The 21,884-nt window shown below is 42.0% G+C and overlaps 1 protein-coding gene across 3 annotated transcripts in view; it reads right to left on the bottom strand.

Moving 5' to 3' along the window:
• LOC109869408 (TOX high mobility group box family member 2-like) overlaps window positions 1-21,884 on the bottom strand; it is a 135,641-nt gene that overhangs the window by 73,309 nt on the left and 40,448 nt on the right. The window contains exons 1-2 of one of the 3 annotated variants that reach the window (XM_020459532.2): window positions 17,126-17,350; window positions 11,556-11,651 (exon numbers count right to left, since the gene is read on the bottom strand). The exons of 1 other annotated variant lie outside the window; for it this stretch is intronic. Coding sequence is in view for 1 of the 2 variants with exons in the window: in XM_020459531.2 (XP_020315120.1) it covers window positions 11,556-11,651 (96 nt within the window). In the remaining variant the exon portion in view is untranslated. Of the gene's footprint in view, window positions 1-11,555; window positions 11,652-17,125; window positions 17,351-21,884 lie in introns of those variants that run through there. One more of the 3 variants, XM_020459531.2, reaches the window with a different exon arrangement.

Below are 21,884 nucleotides of genomic sequence, written 5' to 3'. Positions count from 1 at the left end.
CTAAGAACAGATACAGCCCTTGGTTCACCCCAGACCTGACTGCCCTCGACCAGCACAAAAACATCCTGTGGCGGACTGCAATAGCATCGAATAGTCCCCGTGATATGCAACTGTTCAGGGAAGTCCGGAACCAATACACGCAGTCAGTCAGGAAAGCTAAGGCCAGCTTCTTCAGGCAGAAGTTTGCATCCTGTAGCTCCAACTCCAAAAAGTTCTGGGACACTGTGAAGTCCATGGAGAACAAGAGCACCTCCTCCCAGCTGCCCACTGCACTGAGGCTAGGTAACACGGTCACCACTGATAAATCCATGATTATCGAAAACTTCAATAAGCATTTCTCAACGGCTGGCCATGCCTTCCGCCTGGCTACTTCAACCTCGGCCAACAGCTCCGCCCCCCCCGCAGCTCCTCGCCCAAGCCTCTCCAGGTTCTCCTTTACCCAAATCCAGATAGCAGATGTTCTGAAAGAGCTGCAAAACCTGGACCCGTACAAATCAGCTGGGCTTGACAATCTGGACCCTCTATTTCTGAAACTATCTGCCACCATTGTCGCAACCCCTATTACCAGCCTGTTCAACCTCTCTTTCATCTCGTCTGAGATCCCCAAGGATTGGAAAGCTGCCGCAGTCATCCCCCTCTTCAAAGGGGGAGACACCCTGGACCCAAACTGTTACAGACCTATATCCATCCTGCCCTGCCTATCTAAGGTCTTCGAAAGCCAAGTCAACAAACAGGTCACTGACCATCTCGAATCCCACCGTACCTTCTCCGCTGTGCAATCTGGTTTCCGAGCCGGTCATGGGTGCACCTCAGCCACACTCAAGGTACTAAACGACATCATAACCGCCATCGATAAAAGACAGTACTGTGCAGCCGTCTTCATCGACCTTGCCAAGGCTTTCGACTCTGTCAATCACCATATTCTTATCGGCAGACTCAGTAGCCTCGGTTTTTCGGATGACTGCCTTGCCTGGTTCACCAATTACTTTGCAGACAGAGTTCAGTGTGTCAAATCGGAGGGCATGCTGTCCGGTCCTCTGGCAGTCTCTATGGGGGTGCCACAGGGTTCAATTCTCGGGCCGACTCTTTTCTCTGTGTATATCAATGATGTTGCTCTTGCTGCGGGCGATTCCCTGATCCACCTCTACGCAGACGACACCATTCTATATACTTTCGGCCCGTCTTTGGACACTGTGCTATCTAACCTCCAAACAAGCTTCAATGCCATACAACACTCCTTCCGTGGCCTCCAACTGCTCTTAAACGCTAGTAAAACCAAATGCATGCTTTTCAACCGGTTGCTGCCTGCACCTGCATGCCCGACTAGCATCACCACCCTGGATGGTTCCGACCTAGAATATGTGGACGTCTATAAGTACCTAGGTGTCTGGCTAGACTGCAAACTCTCCTTCCAGACTCATATCAAACATCTCCAATCGAAAATCAAATCAAGAGTCGGCTTTCTATTCCGCAACAAAGCCTCCTTCACTCAAGCCGCCAAGCTTACCCTAGTAAAACTGACTATCCTACCGATCCTCGACTTCGGCGATGTCATCTACAAAATGGCTTCCAACACTCTACTCAGCAAACTGGATGCAGTCTATCACAGTGCCATCCGTTTTGTCACTAAAGCACCTTATACTACCCACCACTGCGACTTGTATGCTCTAGTCGGCTGGCCCTCGCTACATATTCGTCGCCAGACCCACTGGCTCCAGGTCATCTACAAGTCTATGCTAGGTAAAGCTCCGCCTTATCTCAGCTCACTGGTCACGATGGCAACACCCATCCGTAGCACGCGCTCCAGCAGGTGTATCTCACTGATCATCCCTAAAGCCAACACCTCATTTGGCCGCCTTTCGTTCCAGTACTCTGCTGCCTGTGACTGGAACGAATTGCAAAAATCGCTGAAGTTGGAGACTTTTATCTCCCTCACCAACTTCAAACATCAGCTATCTGAGCAGCTAACCGATCGCTGCAGCTGTACATAGTCTATTGGTAAATAGCCCACCCTTTTCACCTACCTCATCCCCGTACCGTTTTTATTTATTTACTTTTCTGCTCTTCTGCACACCAATATCTCTACCTGTACATGACCATCTGATCTTTTATCACTCCAGTGTTAATCTGCAAAATTGTAATTATTTGCCTACCTCCTCATGCCTTTTGCACACATTGTATATAGACCCCCCCTTCGTTTTCTACTGTGTTATTGATTTGTTAATTGTTTACTCCATGTGTAACTCTTTGTTGTATGCTCACACTGCTATGCTTTATCTTGGCCAGGTCGCAGTTACAAATGAGAACTTGTTCTCAACTAGCCTACCTGGTTAAATAAAGGTGAAATAAAAAATCTCCACTAACTGAAACTAATTGTATGGATTTTTGTCCTAATAATATTGTAAAATTAACATCTGTACAGAAAGACTCATGTGAAGGTCAAATTACAGAGGAGGAACTGCTTGATGCAATTGGGGCCTTTAAGGATGGGAAAACTCCAGGGCTGGATGGCATACCAGTGGAAGTATTAAGGATGGGAAAACTCCAGGGCTGGATGGCATACCAGTAGAAGTATTAAGGATGGGAAAACTCCAGGGCTGGATGGCATACCAGTAGAAGTATTAAGGATGGGAAAACTCCAGGGCTGGATGGCATACCAGTAGAAGTATTAAGGATGGGAAAACTCCAGGGCTGGATGGCATACCAGTGGAAGTATTAAGGATGGGAAAACTCCAGGGCTGGATGGCATACCAGTGGAAGTATTAAGGATGGGAAAACTCCAGGGCTGGATGGCATACCAGTGGAAGTATTAAGGATGGGAAAACTCCAGGGCTGGATGGCATACCAGTAGAAGTATTAAGGATGGGAAAACTCCAGGGCTGGATGGCATACCAGTGGAAGTATACAAAACTTTTTTTGATATACTCAAAGGAACATTATTAGCATGTTTTAACCACTCCTATATAAATGGTAGATTATCAGACACGCAACAAGAAGGTCTGATATCATTATTACTGAAACAGGACCCAAGTGGTATATATAAAGATCCAGTCCATTAAAAAAATTGGAGACCTCTTACACTTCAGTGTTGTGATGCAAAAATCCTAGCGCATAGAATTAAAAAAGTATTGTCAGATATTATTCATCCTAATCAGACAGGTTTTTTACATGGACGATACATTGGAGATAATATAAGACAAGTACTGGAAACAATAGAATACTATGAAATATCGGGGACACCAGGCCTGGTTTTCATAGCTGATTTTGAAAAGGCTTTTGATAAAGTATGACTGGAGTTTATATATAAATGCCTAGAATATTTCAATTTTGGAGAATCTCTTATAAAATGGGTTAAAGTTATTTATAGTAACCCTAGGTGTAAAATAGTAAATAATGGCTACATCTCAGAAAGTTTTAAACTCTCTAGAGGATTAAAATAAGGTTGTCCACTATCGGCATATCTATTTATTATTGCCATCGAAATGTTAGCTGTTAAGATTAGATCAAACAATAATATTAAGTGATTAGAAATGTACGCTGATGATTCATGTTTTCTTTTAAAACCACAATTAGTCTCTCCACGGCCTCATAGAGGATCTAGATACTTTTGCTATTCTCTCTGAATTAAAACCAAATTATGGGTGGAATTTTACATTACCATGTATGACAAAAAAGTAATTTTTACTCTTCTAATTATGTTGGGTGTGTGGTATATGGCCAATATACTTTAACACGGCAATGGGCAATATCGCCAAGCCCTCTGCATTGCGTCGTGCATAAGAACAGCCCTTAGCTGTGTTATATTGGCCATATACCACACCCCCTCAGGCCTTATCGCTTAATTATAGTTCAGGACTCTATGGTGACATTTCTTTACAAGGAGTACATGATGTTCTCCTAAGTAGAAATTTAGAAGCACACAAATAAATCTAAGGAAACAATTCATGTATTTAATTATTTTAATGATAAGAAATTACAAAAAGTTCATGAATATCCATGATCCATTCTCAATCAAGCGCAATCATTTGGTGAGACAAAAAAGTTCAGCTGCCCCTTTAAGGGACAGATCATTACCATGGTAACTTGGGAACTCGCTTGTCTGTGATGAAAAAAATCACCTAGCGTGTGAACAAAATGATATAACTGGCCAAGAAACACGAGAACAAGTCACATTTTAGTAGCTTTCCTTGTCATTCCCAAATGCTCTGTGTAACCCCCCGCCAACGTGGCTGGTGAAATAGACATTCTTACCAATGACAAAATCTACCTGTATTTGGTGCTGGGTGTTAATTTCCAACCCTGCTCGTAGTGTAGAAACATATATAAAACACATGGAAATCATGTTTTTGACTGCACTGGGCCTTTAAGTAAAGTGATATCTCAATCCCAGGGGAAGTGTTCTCGGACCCATACACATTGGTGGCTGCATTTCACCGTGTACCATGGTAGAAAGAAAAACTTTTGACAACGATTTATTTTTTGTCAATTTCTAAGAGAATCTATTAAGAGAAAGTGTATGATGCTTGTGACTTTAAAAGCTTTTGCCAGTACAGTACACTAACTCTCACTAAAAATTATTATCTCACCAAGCGGAATTAACAAGCACTGCTCAGCCATTCTGTGAAGAAAGGGGTGCAGTAGAGGGACTCATGCAATATGCATGTCTGTTTGAGCACCCTACTTCTCCATCTCCCCCTTCTCCCTTTTTCTTTCTGTGCAATTAACTGAACCAGGTCCTCGCCAACCTCAACCTCAACATTTCCTGAAACAATGTGTGACTGAATTTTGTGAGGGCCCAACCTGTCACAAAGAAAGAAAGAAAGAAAGAAAGAAAGAAAGAAAGAAAGAAAGAAGAGAATGTTTCTCAGAGTTATAATGGCGACAAGGAGAGAAAAGTGTGTCTACCACAGTGACAATCCTGATGTTTTAACACACCCGGAGCAAACAATGGACATGGAACACACACACACACACACACACACACACACACACACACACACACACACACACACACACACACACAAAGAGAGCAGCCTGTGGCCATGGCAACATGTGCTCTGTTGTCGTTAGATAAGGGGAAACAGGGCCTCTTCCTGGTTCTGACTGCTTGATCCCAACTACACAGACAGAGCTGCTGCAGCAGTGCTAGTTAACTGCCACCACTAGTGCCTCACATCCACCTTTTGTTTTCTCCCTCTCTACCACATAATTCATCTGCAGATGCAAATATGTCTTTATCTATACATAGTACACAGATCTTTATTACAGATATGATCATCTCTACAGCTAGCAGTACACACGAGCTAGACGGGTGAGTGTCAAACTCTGTGGCATTACACCTGAATGAATCCAACTACAAATGTTTATGAAATACATAATATTTGCCAGTCTCATTAGCTTACCTTAGAGCCTAACTTCTACCATTAAGGAAGGTAAGGCCTAATGCTACAAAACCCTTAAAGACAACAAAATTAAACTATAACAATAAATATAGCGAGTCAGAGAGAATGTTCCATTGGTATTGTTATTTGGTCCAGGAATCAATGTAGTCCTAATTCATAGTAGAGTGCTAATTATTATAATATATATATATTCTAATATGAAGAGCAAAAGAAGGATGGATTCAACTTTTGACAATCTATGGAGGCCTGTTTTCACTGCAAATATGTATGGGTGGTAAAAAAGAAAATGGCAGCCAGCTGAGATTATTTCCATCCCTCCACTTTCTGTTGCAGTCAAACCACTAGAACACAGCAGAGTTTGAACAACAGAGAGATTGAAAGAGAGATTGAAGAGAAAGGCACTGTGGAATGGGGGTAGGTGGGGTGGTGCTTAATAAGGTCTTGTTGTCACTGCGAGAGTGTACAATAGAATAAAAATCTTGACGTCGATGCACAATCTCCCAATCAAGCAATACAGGTCAATACAACTAAGAAAGATTGAATCAGTTTTTAGCCATGCACCCCAAAAATCAGATGCGGCACAAAGTACGTGAGGATGACTGGGGGGTTGGTCCGAAGTGGGTCTAGGCCCTCCATCCAGAGAATTCAGCATTTTTCAAACATCAGAAAGCTTTTTACTGCAATCTAGAGTCATAATCATTATTATTAATTTGGTGTAAAAAAATATATATTTTTCTCCATATCTAAGCCTACTTCTTGAGCTGTCCTTCTGACTTGTGGTTCTTAAAAAAAAAAAAATATATATATATATATATGCTTCTCTGCATCGCTGCTAAAAATCTGGGTAAATTGAAAGGAATGTGATTCTTATTCAGACATTTAATTATTGCTTGCTTTTCTAAAGTCTAACGAACTTGCCAGCAGGCATGCCAGCTTAGATAGTTAGACAAGCTACCTACTATAATTTGATTGATAACCTGAAATGGCTTCTTGGTACATGTAGCTAGTTATAAGGATGGGAGATTGGGAACCTACAGTGCAGAAAGTATTCAGACTTTTTACTCAGTACTTTCTTGAAGCAACTTTGGCAGCAATTACAGCCTCAAGTTTTCTTGGGTTTGGCGCTAAAGCTTGGCACACCTGTATTTGGGGAGTTTCTCCCATTCTTCTCTGCAGATCCTCTCAGATCCTCTGTCAGGTTTCAAGACTGGGCTCCTGGCTGGGCCACTCAAAGATATTCAGAGACTTGTCCCAAAGCCACTCCTGTGTTGTCTTGGGTGTGTGCTTATGGTCGTTGTCCTGTTGTAAGGTGAACCTTCACCCCAGTCTGAGCTCCTGAGAGCTCTGTAGTAGGTTTTCATCAAGGATCTCTCTGTACATCTCTCCGTTCATCTTTCCCTCAATCCTAACTAGTCTCCCAGTAAAACATCCCCACAGCATGATGCTGCCACCACCATGCTTCACAGTAGGGATGGTGCCAGGTTTCCTCCAGACATGATGCTTGGCTTTCAGGCCAAATAGTTTAATCTTGGTTTCATCAGACCAGAGAATCTTCAGGTGCCTTTTGGCAAACTCCAATGTGCCTTTTACTGAGGAGTGGCTTCCGTCTGCCCACTCTATCATAAAGGCCTGATTGGTGGAGTGCTGCAGAGATGGCTGTCCTTCTGGAAGATTCTTCCATCTCCACAGAAGAACTCTGGAGCTCTGTCAGAGTGACCATCGGGTTCTTGGTCACCTCCCTGACCAAGGCCCTTCTCCCCCGATTGCTCAGTTTGGCCAGGCAGCCAGCTCTTGGTGTTTCCAAACTTCTTCCATTTAATAATGATGGAGGCTACTGTGTTCTTGGGAACCTTCAATGCTGCAGTAATGTTTTGGTACCCTTCCCCAGATCTGTGCTCTCGACACAATCCTGTCTCGTAGCTCTATAGACAATTTCTTCGACCTCATGGCTTGGTTTTTGCTCTGACACGCACTGTCAATAGACAGGCGAACGCCTTTCCAAATCATGTCCAATCAATTGAATTTACCACAGGTGGACTCCAATCAAGTTGTAGAAACATCTCAAGGATGATCAATGGACACAGGTTGCACCTGAGCTCAATTTCGAGTCTCGTAGCAAAGGGGCTGAATACTTATGTAAATAAGGTATTTCTGTTTTTTATAACATTTATAAATGCATGTTTTGCTTTGTCATTATGGGGTATAATGTGTAGATTGATGAGTGAATCCATTTTAGAATAAGGCTGTAATGTAATTGTTTTGTGAAAAAGTTAAGGGCTCTGAATACTTTCCGAATGCACTGTATCTGGGCAAGCATGTATTTATTTTTAACAGGACTAATCGAAGAGGGCACGTGCCCCTGTTCCCCCTATAGGCATGACGCCTTTTTAGACATTCACCCATTTTACCGTAATTTGATATGGCCACTATGACCAATCTCAACCTTAACTTTCAACTCACTTGCAATGTAAAAATAATAATTTCACAATACTTACAGATAGAGTTTGAACTCAACATAGCCTTTGTTTTAGAACCAATGCCAAGACGATAGTAGAGCAACATACAGTATGCTCAAACACAGTACTAGAAAAGATTGAAGCATATATAGGAATCTAATTTAAAACTACTGCCATAGTATAACAAAAGTGTCATTGACCTGGTCTAGTCAACCCACAATAGGGGATAGGAAATGTAAAATAGCCTCATAATAAATACTGTTTACACAGTGAGTCTTGGCCTACGTGTTTATGTTTGCAAGTATCTTACGTGTGTGAGGGTGTATGCATCTGTGTGTGCCTCTTCATGAACTTGAGTGTCTGTTGGTTTGACAGTGTGACAAGGATGTGTGTGTACATCAGAGAAAGTGTGTGAGCATGTGAGTAAAAGAGCCCATGTGTGTGTGCATGGGTACATGTATACTTGGTACTTGCTCACATCCCTGGGAAATGTGTACCACCCACACCGTCTTCCCCCATCCTCTCACTGTGGCCTCTGACAGGCCACCTATTAACCCGTGTCTGAGGAAACACTTCCTTAGAAATGAACAGCATCGTATCAAATTAATGAGCCAACTACAATTAGCCAGTCACTTTAGAGGGGATATTAGGTGAAACTGTAAGCCCATATGATTTGGTTAAAAAGCTACGGTTTCAAGGGGGCTTCTTTTTTTAGAAACAGGTCTTGCCTCTCCCTAAATAGCAGGAAACAGCAGATTGTACAGTCAAATTTCCTGCCAGTTCTTGACATTTGTAACACCACTTATCGGAATACAACAGCGACTACTCTTAAACCTTTGGATGCCGTCTACCATAAAGCCCTTCGCTTTATCACAGGTGACAGTTTAAATACACATCTCTGCATCCTGTATCAAAAGGTTAGTCCTGTTGGTAACTTCATTACTCCCTCTTTGTTTACAAAGCTCTTCTGCACAAGCTTCCAACATACCTCACTTCGTTGTTGAAGTATAAAGACATGAGTCACAAAACACTTTTGCAGGGTTGTTTAACTCTTGTGATTCCTCAGGACTTCCCCGAATTGGGTAGATGCGCTTTAAGTTTTGATGTGCCTCACTGCTGGAACAATCTGTACAACTCGCTGGAATTGGATGTTCTGGTGCCATTTAGGCAGTTTAGGCTATTGACTGAAGAATTGCTAGCTGAGATATGTTGATGTTTTCCTTTATCATTTTTTATTTAAATTTTTGTGTATTTTAACTGTTGCTTGTATTCTAAAAATGTTTAAAGTGTAAAATGCAGTGCTCCCTTGTAAAAGCGACTGTGGTCTCAATGGGACTTCAATATATTCTAGTGTAGGCTAACCTGTGCACTGGCAGAAACCTAAACATGAGCATACATAGGGTAACAAGTGGAGAGGTAGACAAGAACTGAACACAGGCACCGAGACAGGCACACATACTTGCGCACGCACACACAGACACACACAAACAAATAAAAGTTACACTACATGACCAAAAGTATGTGGACACTTGCACATCGAACAGCTCATTCCAAAATCATGGAAGTTAACATGGAGTTGGTTCCCTCTTTGCTGCTATAACAGCCTCCACTCTTCTGAAAAGTCTTTCCACCAGATGTTGGAACATTTCTGCGGGGACATGCTTCCATTCAGCCATCAGAGCATTAGTGAGGTCGGGTACTGATGTTGGACGATAAGGCCTGGCTCGCAGTCGGCGTTCCAATTCATCCCAAAGGTGATCTATGGAGTTGAGGTCAGGGCTCTGATCAGGCCAATCAAGTTATTCCACAATGATTTCGACAAACCATTTCTGTATGGACCTCGCTTTGTGCACAGGGGCATTGTCATGCTGAAACAGGAAAGGGCCTTCCCCAAACTTTTGCCACAAAGTTGGAAGCACAGAATTGTCTAGAATGTCATTGTATACTGTAGCATTAAGGTTTCCCTCCACTACTACTAAGGGGCCTAGCCTCAACCATGAAAAACAGCCCCAGACCATTTTTCCTCCTCCACCAAACTTTACAGTTGGAACTATGCATTGGAGCAGGTAGTGTTCTCCAGGCATCCTCCAAACTCAGATTCATCTGTAAGATAGTGAAGCATGATTCATCACTCCAGAGAACGCATTTCCACTGCTTCAGAGCCCAAGGGCGGTGAGCTTTACACAACTCCAGCCGATGCTTGGCATTGTGCTTTGTGATCTTAGGGTGTTCGGCCATGGAAACCCAGATGAACAATTCTTGTGCTGACGTTGCTTCCAGAGGCAGTTTGAAACTCGGTAGTGAGTGTTGAAACCGAGGACAGATGATTTTTACGCACTACGCTCTTCAGCACACAGCAGTCCCGTTCTGTGAGCTTGTGTGGCCTACCACTTTGCGGTTGAGCCGCTGTTGGTCCTAGACATTTCCACTTCACAATAACAGCACTTACAGTTGACCAGGGCAGCTCTAGCAGTGCAGAAATGTGACAAACTGACTTGTTGGAAAGGTGGCATCCTATGATGGTGCCACGTTGAAAGTCAGAGCTCTTCAGTAAGGCCCTTCTACTGCCAATGTCTGTCTATGGAGAATGCATGGCTGTGTGCTCGATTTTATACACCTGTCAGCAATGGGTGTGGCTGAAATAGCCGAATCCACTAATTTAAAGGGGTGTCCACATACTTTTGTGTATATATAGTTTATGTCTACCTCACCCATCCACCCACAAACTACACCAAAGAGTATACTGTACTGTAGACACACACAAAGCCACACACACATTAAAATGTAATGGAAAAGTGTAGCCGTGGAGCGGGGAGGGGAAGGAGTTTGTGTATGTGTGTGCGTGAATGTGTGTGCGCGTGCGTCTGCACGTGTGTGTGTGGGTGTGTATGTGGGGTTTCTCTGGCGGGGGAGAGGATGCAGAGCAGAACCCACTTTTAACTGAATCTGGTAAACAGCGATGGGGAGATAAAGGGCAGAGTGAATGTCACATTACCCCAGCCCTTTGCCTCTGCTCACCGCAACATCAGATAACGGCAGTGGAAGAAAAAAAAGTCTGGTTTCCTCTAGCATATAATTGGTTATCTTAATGCAATCTACTGCTCTCTTGCCTCCCTGCACCATATGAATGTTTGAAAGAGAAAAGGAAAATAAAAAAATGTTTTAAAAAAGTGCGGCTGAAGTTTTGACTGTTCTGGCAGTGACAAAAATAAATCATTACAAGCAAAGGAGACGTATCAGTCTATTTTCATCTCTGGCTGTTTTTTTCCCCCCTGCGTGGTTCCGTGTCAAAAGGTAGACTGTTGTGTTGCTGCCTTGTGTGACTTATTGAAGACTGCAGTGTTGTTGATGTGTATTATGTGGGATTGGACGTTTGGAGCGACAGACTACCATGGAGGAAACACAAGGGATGGTTTCATTAACTACTAGACTATAGTCGCGCCTATTTAGAGACTCTTCGATGTGTGTGTGTGTGTGTGTGTGTGTGTGTGTGTGTGTGTGTGTACATTCCCTTCGTACAAGTGCCTCTGGGTTTTCTTGTTGGCATGTCGGAGGACCACTAATGCGCTAATTCTAGACTCTAGTGAGTGTTAATTCGCGGATCACAACCTTCAAGGGGCTCAGCACCGATCCATGGGGAACACCCTCTGGGGCTTTAGTATAGAGGAAGGTTAGGGGGGCCTTAGCCATATCTCACCCCAGCAGTGGGCAGTCTTTTCCCAGCTGGGTTGGAGCCTGGGGGTGGGGTACCGTGGAGGAGCCGAATTCCTCGTTCACCCACACCGTACCGGGCCTGTGGTGAGAGAGACAGGGGGGAGAGAGAAAGAAAGAGTGAGAGAGACAGGAGAGAGAGAAGAGCAGGAGGGGAGAAAAAAGAGGGAGGCCCTTTAGGAGTTACAAGCAGTGCATTTTCAAAAGGAACATATCAATCCGCGTAATACCCTCCCCTCTCCACCCTTCCCTCCACATGCGTGCAGGGGGAGGGGTAATGACATGGGTCTCAAACAGTGGTTCCATACAGTGCAACGCTTCACGAGGAAGAATGGAGCTTAATGAGCTGACATTACCGGCCACTCCCCATGCCCCTCAACCCCCAAGAGAGAGTGGGGCTGAACACTGGCACAGAGCCAAGGCTCTGGAGACTAGTGGAGAACCATAGAGCTCTCAAGCCTCATAGTAGTGGCTGGCTGGCCTAAACTAGAGCAATCTATACATTACTGGAGGCTGCTGAGGGGAGAACGGCTCATAATAATGGCCAGAACGGAGCAAATGGAATGTCATCAAACACCTGGAAACCATGTGTTTTATGTATTTGATACAATTCCACCTATTCCGCTCCAGCCATTACCACAAGCCCATTCTCCCCAATGAAGGTTTCACCAACCTCCTGTGCTATTCGGGCTAGGATGAATCACAGGAAAGAGAGGTCACTATGAATTGTAACCATTGAGGATTCATCATCAAATGTATACACACACACAAACACATACATGAGAACACACACTACACACTCACAGATGCACACAAAGTATTCAGACCCCTTGACTTTTTCCACATTTGTTTCATTATAGCCTTATTCTAAAATTGATTAAATAAAAAAAAAACTCAGTAATCTACACACAATACCCCATAATGACAAAGCAAAAACATTTTGCCAAAAAGGAACAACAGAAATACCTTATTTACACAAGAATTCAGATCCTTCAATATGAGACTCGAAACTGACCTCAGGTGCATCCTGTTTCCATTGATCATTCTTGATATGTTTCTACAACCTGATTGGAGTCCACCTGTGATAAATTCAATAGATTAGACATGCTTTGGAAAGGCACACACCTGTTTATATAAGGTCCCGCTATATATGAACCCAATGGTAACGCTGACTAAGCTCCAGAGTTCCTCTATGGAGATGGGAGAACCTTCCAGAAGGACAACCATCTCTGTAGCACTCCACTGATCAGGCATTTATGGTGGAGTGGCCAGACGGAGGACACTCCTCAGCAAAAGGCACGACAGCCGCTTGGAGTTTGCCAGAATGCACCTAAAGACTCTCAGACCATGAGAAACAAGATTCTCTGGTCTGATGAAACAAAGATTCAACTCTTCGGGCTGAATGCCAAGCGGCATGTCTGGAGGGAACCTGGTACCACCCCTACAGTGAAGCATGGTGGTGGCAGCATCATGCTGTGGGGGTGTTTTTCTGTGGCAAGGACTGGGGGACTAGTCAAGTTTGAGGGAAAGATGAACGGAGCAAAGTATCCTTGAGATCCTTGATGAAAACCTGCTCCAGAGCACTCAGGACCTCAGACTGGACATTACAACAACCTTAAGTACACAGCCAAGACAACGCAGGAGTGGCATCGAGACATGTCCTTGAGTGGCCAAACCAGAGCCCAGACTTGAACTCAATCGAACATCTCTGGAGAGACCTAAAATTAGCTTTGCATCAACACTCCCCATCCAACCTGACAGAGCTTGAGAGGATCTGAAGAGAAGAATGGGACAAACTCCCCAAATACAGGTGTGCCATGCTTGTAGCATCATACCCGAAAAGAGTTGAGGCTGCAATTGCTGCCAAAGGTCAACAAAGTACTGAGTAAAGTGTCCATTTTGTTATTGTTAATAAATAAGCAAAAATGACTAAAAACCTATTTTTGCTTTGTCATTATTGGGTATTGTGTGTAGATTGAGGGGGGGAAACGATTTAATCAATTTTAGAATAAGGCTGTAACCTAACAAAATGTCAAGGGATCTGAATACTTTCCGAAGGCTCTGTACAAGCACCACATTCACACATGCACACGTTTCAGAATGTATGCACACCTCTGAGCACCACACTTAAAAACATCTACCAAGCCACACAGCCTTGCTGTACAGCAGTTAGGAACACAGTACGTTCAGCCGAGGTACCCACACCGAAACCAGGGCCTCAAAGCGTTGTGGTGTGGCTGTGGCCTATCACCTTAAAGGACATGATGAAATAACCAATCAGGCCATTGACAGCTCCCCTATTTCTCGTTTGTCACGTGGTTTGTGGGTGAATAAAAAGTTAAATAAAGCCTCAGCAGCCTTTTATGTTGCATCACCGGAAGCCAGTATGAAGATGCCTCCCACACATGGGTAGCGGAGAGTGGGGTAAGTTGAGCAAAAGGTGTAAGTTGATCGAGCCAAATATTGACCAAATATTTAGGAAGAGGTCATTTCATGGAGTCTGTGAAGGAATAAACCACATAGAAAAAGTGGTAAGCAAATTAGCTCCAAAAAAATATAGTTGAATTTACCCAGGGGTACGCGTAATGCCGTCAGGGGTACGCGAAATAAAAATGTGATTCACATTTTCAAACATGCCATTTAGATTTTCCAATGGGCTATACATTTGGGTGATGTTTTTTTCTCACCTGAGTAGCCTCGTTTCACTGCCCCCCCAAAAATGAAACCATCTAGTGTTCAGCGAAACAACAACACAAACAACAACACAATGTCAAATACAGGTAGCCTAGTCAAATAATGAACATCCAATCACATTAACCGTTACTCTCTCGCGGAAATTCCACTAACGGTCCATATGTAGCCAGACGTAGCTGCTGCTCATTCTGTTTGTTTTAAAATTGATATATGGTAAAAAAATGTCAAGCCCGCATCCATAGAGACACATACCAGCTCCACTGGTAGTACCAGTGGTACTACACCTGCACCTGTCGACGACACAAGTTGCTCTGCTTCCACGAGCACATCCAATGCTAGCATCAGTAATTCTACATTTGTTGCTAGCCCAGCTAGCATGGACACTGACAGTTGTGAATCTGACGCAGCTACTGCCCCATTACCTGGGAAAGCACCGAACAACAGACAGGGACGTTGGACCATCGAAGAGGTGCAAATATGATGAGAACTACATTGATTTGGGGTTCAATTATATTGGGAGTAGTGCCTTTCCTCAGCCACAGTGTGTTATACGTGCAAAAGTATGATCTCACAACTCAATAAAACCTTTAGAAACGAAACATGCCAATTTGAAAAATAAGACACAGGCGTTTTTTGAGCGAGAATTAGTAGTAAGTCGTGAATTCTATGCGTTACAGCAACATGAGTCAACAGACATGGCGGGCCTGGCACAGCTCCTGGAAAATGTCCGTTACATTTATGGGGGGTCAGTTAAGGAAGACATCCTCTTCTGAAAACCATTGGAAACCAGGACAACAGGAGATGTTATCAAATGGACTTTGGTGGTCAAGATGTGTTGGTATCTGCACTGATGGCGCAAAAGCCATCAAACTCTCGTGTATTTTCTGCATTATGCAATGATATGGGCAGTGACCATGTAATGCTTTTACAACATACAGAAGTGCGCTGGTTATCAAGGGGCAAAGTTTTGAGACGGTTTTTTTTTTAAATTGAGAGACAAGCTTAATGTTTTCTTTATACTGACCATCATTTTCACTTGTCTGACCACTTGCATGATGACGAGTTTCTCAAACGACTGGCCTATCTGGGTGATGTTTTTTTTCTCGCCTGAAAGATCTGAATCTAGGATTACATGTACTCTCCGCAACTATATTCAATCTGCGGGACAAAATTGAGGCTATGATTAAGAATTTGGAGCTCTTCTCTGTTTGAATTTCCATCATTGTATGATTTTTTGTGTGCTAATGAACTCAAGCTTACGGACAATGTCAAATGTGATATAGCGACGCACCGGAGTGAGCTGGGTGCGCAATTACGCAGGTACACACACAACTGGATTCGTTGTCCCTTTCATGCCCTGCCTCCAGTTCACTTACCAATATCTGAACAAGAGGTCCTCATCGAAATTGCAACGAGCAGTTCTGTGAAATTTGAATTTAATCAGAAGCCACTGCCAGATTTCTGGATAGGGCTGCGAGTATCCTGCCTTGGCAAATCGCACTGTTAAGACACTCATGACCTTTGCAACCACGTACCTATTTGAGAGTGGATTCTCAGCCCTCACCTCATTAACCTGTGGTGAGTTGTTCACAATTTTTGATGAACAAGTAAGATTTTATATGTAAGATGGCTAAACAAAGAGCAAAATGAATGATTATTATTTGTGCCCTGGTCCTATAAGAGCTTTTTGTCACTTCCCACGAGCCGGGTCGTGACAAAAACTCACACTCATTCCTTTGTTTAATACATTTTGCGTAGAGTGTGTGTGTGTGTGGCAGGCTTACAATGATGACAAAAAACAACACTTGAGAGTGCACTGACCATGGTGCTAGAGGGGGTACGCAGCTGGAGGTTGAATGTTTGAAGGGGTACAGGACTATAAAAAGTTTGGGAACCACTGTTAGAGGTTTCATGATGCATGTATCTAAACCAAAGTAGATCATTTTAACATTGTTCTATACATCAGTTGGGGTTTCAATAAGCCTCAATGTGAGGTCCTAAAACTAGCATGAAAGTGCATCCTTGTAGATGTGTGGGCTAATATAATACAAATGTTAGCCTTGGTATAAGTTGAGCAAATGGCTGAGCCAATGACAAGTTGAGCAAATTGTTGAGTATTCTTCCCAGACGTAATGCAAGGCATTATCGCTGGGATATTGGGTAACAACAGGGCCGGGCATATGTGGAATATTTTTTTTTTAAGTGCAAAGTGTTTGTTAGGTTTTAAGCCTGTGTTAAAACATGCTTCAAATAGTTAAAATACAAAAAAGCTCATGTGATTGTGTTCAGTTGTGTTTTGGAAATAAAGATATACAGCGATTGAAAAAGGTAGCAGTAATATTTAATTCAGTACAGAAATGTGTAGGTGGCTTAACATACCCTGTCCCAAGGCTCAACGTACCCCATAAGTTGTGCCAAGAGACCATTTTTATCATACAAGCTATGTTTTCAAAACTGTAATGTTTACATGAATTCTGATGATTTCCAGGGATGCACAACATCCTGAAATATATAGAAAGAATACTGTTGTTATAAAGAATACTATTGAAAGAATACTGTTGTTATAAAGAATACTATTGAAAGAATACTGTTGTTATAAAGAATACTATTGAAAGAATACTGTTGTTATAAAGAATACTATTGAAAGAATACTGTTGTTATAAAGAATACTATTGAAAGAATACTGTTGTTATAAAGAATACTATTGAAAGAATACTGTTGTTATAAAGAATACTATTGAAAGAATACTGTTGTTATAAAGAATACTATTGAAAGAATACTGTTGTTATAAAGAATACTATTGAAAGAATACTGTTGTTCCCTTGATGGAGTGATGCTGAATGTAAAAATGGCTCAACTTACCCCACTCTCCCCAAAGTACAGTGGTGAGATTGAGAGCGAATGAGAGAGAAAGACAGAAAAATAACAAGAGGTAAAGCAAGGTTAAACCGTCATAAAACTAAAATGGGTTCGCAAACAGATGAGAAATGGTGCTAGCTACTGTAAGCAAACTACATTTCAAGACCCTACCTACGTTAAAAAAATTACAGAAAAAGACCCTGCTTCCCTCAGCGTTGGCACAGGGCTGATGTGTTTGTTTGCCAGTGAGACTTCCCCTAGGAGAGCTGGCGCATGTAAGCCCTGGCTACTCATCTACCAGCCTGTCGCCAGTCTGGCTCAATGAGGAGCTCCATTACCCCCCTATTGGGAGAACAAGTGGATCCATCCAACCCCACTGATATGGAGATAAGTCCCAGGCTCGGTGGTCACAACCACAAGATGCTACTCACTTGGGGATGTGGGGGTGCGGTGGGCATGGTTCTGTACTTCCTCATTATTATTTCTCAATCTAATACTACTGTGTGTGTTTGTTGGTCGACAGGCAGCTTCTATTTTGACCTGTAGGTAATGTCAATTTCATGGCAATTGAGGACAAAGAATTAGGTAGGTAGTCCACAAAGCGTTCTTGTGCACAAATAACAAGACAGTTGTGCTCAATGTGTTTTCCTTTAGACATGCCATAGCCTATGGCCTCAAATGGAAATGACATTTTTAAGAACCTCTGCAAATACAATTCTATGAACATTTTGAAGAAGGTTTCACTTGCAATGTTTGTGTCATACAGTTATTTGAAAATTATTTTGTGTAATTAGAAATGTAAAAAGCAGAGAAGATAAAGGATATACCAAGCTATCTGCCGTACGGGAAAATACGTGACATCTAATTTTATCAATTTGAAACAATGTGGAGCTGAATGGTTAGTGATTAAGGCAAATAGCAAATCTGTCAAGTGAATAATTTGTCAGAGGGTTGTACATTTTTAATACTCCTAACTGGAAAGCCCGAGGAACACTAACTTTATAAAATAATAAGAGGCTAATTTCACCTTGGTGCTACACTATCCAAGCAGTTCTATTATTTACAGTTAATGAATATTGCCTTGGGCCACATTTGTTTTTTAAATATCAAAGATCCCACTGAGACAGTGAATTATCTCTGTAAAGCAAATATGACTAACATGAGGAGATGTTCGATTTCCTCTCGTTTATTTTCTATACCAGACCTGGCTACATATACTATTGGAAATCGTTTAAAATATGTTATCTGTGTGTGATTGAGCTTGACTGGCTTAATTGACCAACAGAACAATCTCAATGACGATTACAACTTCAACTAGGGAGGAATCCAGCTCATGGACCAATGAAGTGAATGATGTCTTACAGGATACTTGCCTTTGGGGACTCTGCTGCTCTCTTCACCAACATTTTTGCAATATGTCTGCAATGTGACATACTGTATATTTAACATGCATAATAGTGAGTGACAAAGTTTGTTGGGGCATGGACTCTACAAGGTGTCGAAAGCGTTTCACATGGATGCTGGCCCATGTTGACTCCTATGCTTCCCACAGTTGTGTCAAGTTGGCTGGATGTCCTTTGTGTGGTGGACCATTCCTGATACACATGGGGAACTGTTGAGTGTAAACGCTCAGGCAGGACAGAATAATCGTCCAATTCACACACCTATCAATATAACGCCTGGTCATACCTACTGCCTCTGATCTGGTGGACTCACTACACACAAATAATGTTTGTCAATTATTTCTGAGTGTTGGAGTGTGCCCCCCCCCATCTGTCCGTAAATAAAAAAATATATAAAAAAATAGTGCCGTCTGGTTTGCTTAATATAAGAAATTTGATGTATAGCATTTACTTTAACTTTGTCCTTTTACTCAAGTATGACAATTTAGTACTTTTTCAACCACTGTACTTAAGTACATTTAAAACCAGATACTTTTACAATTTTACTGGCTGACAATTTTACTGGCTGACAATTTAGTATTTTACTGGCTGACTTTTACTTTTACTTGTCATTTTCTATGAAGGTATGAAAAGTATAATAATTCAGTACTTTTTCCACCACTAGTTTTCTTTGCTCTATGTCATTCTAAATCACATATAATTAATAATTAGACTGTTCTCTAAAATATTATAACCTTATACTTGTCCTTGACAATGTTGATGAAATAAAAACATACATTTGTTGCGACCGTTACTAGTTTAGACTGCACTGCTCTTGGTTGTATCTCTTCCATATTTGGTGTTGGGAGGTGGTACCATTTGAAGATGTTTCCATGTTTCCAATCAAAATCAACTTGATACCATCTTTATTTTCATCTCCAGATCCTTTCATTGGCTATATTGCCAATCAATCTACGTTGTGAAGAGCAGTTTCTGGTGATTTAAAGGGAAAGAATAAAAAACAAACAATGAAAACAGGAATATATTCTCTTCGTGGAGGGTGGGATATTGAAATTCATTCTGTTAGCTTGTAAATAGTTCCAATTTTTTGTTATTTTTGTATTTAGCTGATTTAATTTTTAAAAAGTCCATGTTTTCACTCACGAACCTGCAGCCACTGGTTAGCTTGTCAGTTGACGTTCAAAGCTGCTTATTTATAAAACCCTCTTTGGCCTCACCCCCCTATCTGAGATATCTACTGCAGCCCTCATCCTCCACATACAACACCCGTTCTGCCAGTCACATTCTGTTCAAGGTCCCCAAAGCACACACATCCCTGGGTCGCACCTCTTTTCAGTTCGCTGCAGCTAGCGACTGGAACGTGCTGCAAACAAACACTCAAACTGGACAGTTTTATCTCAATCTCTTCATTCAAAGACTCAATCATGGACACTCTTACGGACAGTTGTGGCTGCTTTGTGTGATGTATTGTAGTCTCTACCTTCTTGACCTTTGTGCTGTTGACTGTGCCCAATAATGTTTGTACCATCTTTGTGCTGCTACCATGTTGTGTTGCTACCATGTTATTGTTATGTTGTGTTGCTACCATGCTGTGTTGTCATGTGTTGCTGCCTTGCTGTGTTGTTGTCTAGGTCTCTCTTTTTGTAGTGTTGTGTGTTCTCTCTTGTTGTGATGTGTGTTTTGTCCTATTGTATTGTATATTGTATTTTTTTAAATATATTATCCCAGGCCCCTGTCCCCACAGGAGGCCTTTTGGTAGGCCGTCAGTGTAAATACAAATTTGTTCTTAACTGACTTGCCTAGTTAAATGAAGGTTAAATACAATAAAACGTTTTTTTTAAATAGCGCCATGCCATTCTGTGAGCACTTTTTGATAATGTCTGTGATGAGACATGCTTTTTTGGACAATTTTTCTGACGCAATTCTCTATTGAATGGACCTATAAACCTTGAATCAATTAAACATTTTATTGGTGAACATCCTATATCGTCTTGTGAGGTCCCTGGCAATTCCCACCCTACAATAATCCCTTACAACTGTATCAAATGTCCGTGGGGCTATATCCTGCTAAGTCACATACAATATTACAAACACAAACACATTGAATGCAATGGATCAGTAAGGCCTTGTTCAATGAAAAACAGGGATAGTGTTTAAGTGCAGGTCCATGTAGTGTTCACTTATGTACTATATAAGACTGCATAATGATACTATATCCAGTATATCATTTGAGTAAGTGCAAAGAGCTTTTCCCATTTGTTGCCTTGGAGTCTATAGGGGATAACTGACATAAGTGACTGATGTGCGGGCATCCTTTTTTACATTTACAATGAAAATATACTAAATGCAGATACATAGATCCAGAAAATGTTCTACAATTATCATCATCACTGTCAAATAACATTTAAAAAGGAGCCTTAATTTGTCTAGGATATGTGGGTATCCTTTTTATACCCAGTTTGAATTCAAAGTTAGTAACATTTAATGTAGCTACGGAAGTTCAATCATTAAGGCTGGACTGAATGGATCGTCACTTCATTTATCTAGTAAATTCTGTAATTCACACCGCTTCCTATCTCACTCATCAGTATAGCAGGTATTTATAAGGTAGTGTCTATAATGTTACCTCATTAGCATAGCAGATATCCGTGGTAGAGGTTATAATGGGACCCCATCAGCATAGCAGGTATTTACACTGAGTATACAAACATTAAGAACACCTGCTCTTTCCATGACAGACTGACCAGCTGAATCCAGTTGAAAGCTATGATTCCTTATTGACGGCACTTGTTAAATTAACTTCAATTAGTGTAGATGAAGGGGAGGAGACAGGTTAAAGAAGGATTTCTAAGCCTTGAGACATTGATTGTGTATGTGTGCCATTCAGAGGGTGAATGGTCAAGTGCCTTTGAACGGGGTATGGTAGTAAAGAATTGCAATGATGCCGGATTTTTCACACTCAACCGTTTCCTGTGTGTATCAAGAATGGTCCACCACCCAAAGGACATCCAGCCAACTTAACACCACCGTGGGAAGCATTAGAGTCAACATGAGCCAGCATCCCTGCTTTCGAAAACTTGTAGAGTCCATGCCCCGACGAACTTAGTCTCTTCTGATGGCAAAATGGTGGGGTGCAACTCAATATTAGGAAGGTGTTCTTCATGTTTGCTATACTCAGTGTACTGTATATGGTAGTGTTAATAATGTTACTTCATCAGGATAGTGTCACATCTTGCCTCCTCTTTACCGTTAACAAGTGTGCGGAATGTCATTCACCTATTAACTTCAGCCAATGAGCATGGCACACTAAGGCAATTCCACACACTAAGGCAATTCCGCCACACTTGCTGATTAACCTA

Source organism: Oncorhynchus kisutch, linkage group LG24 (genome assembly GCF_002021735.2).
Source record: "Oncorhynchus kisutch isolate 150728-3 linkage group LG24, Okis_V2, whole genome shotgun sequence".
In the NCBI taxonomy this organism is placed as follows: Eukaryota; Metazoa; Chordata; class Actinopteri; order Salmoniformes; family Salmonidae; genus Oncorhynchus; species Oncorhynchus kisutch.
This window is presented reverse-complemented; position numbering and strand designations above follow the sequence as displayed.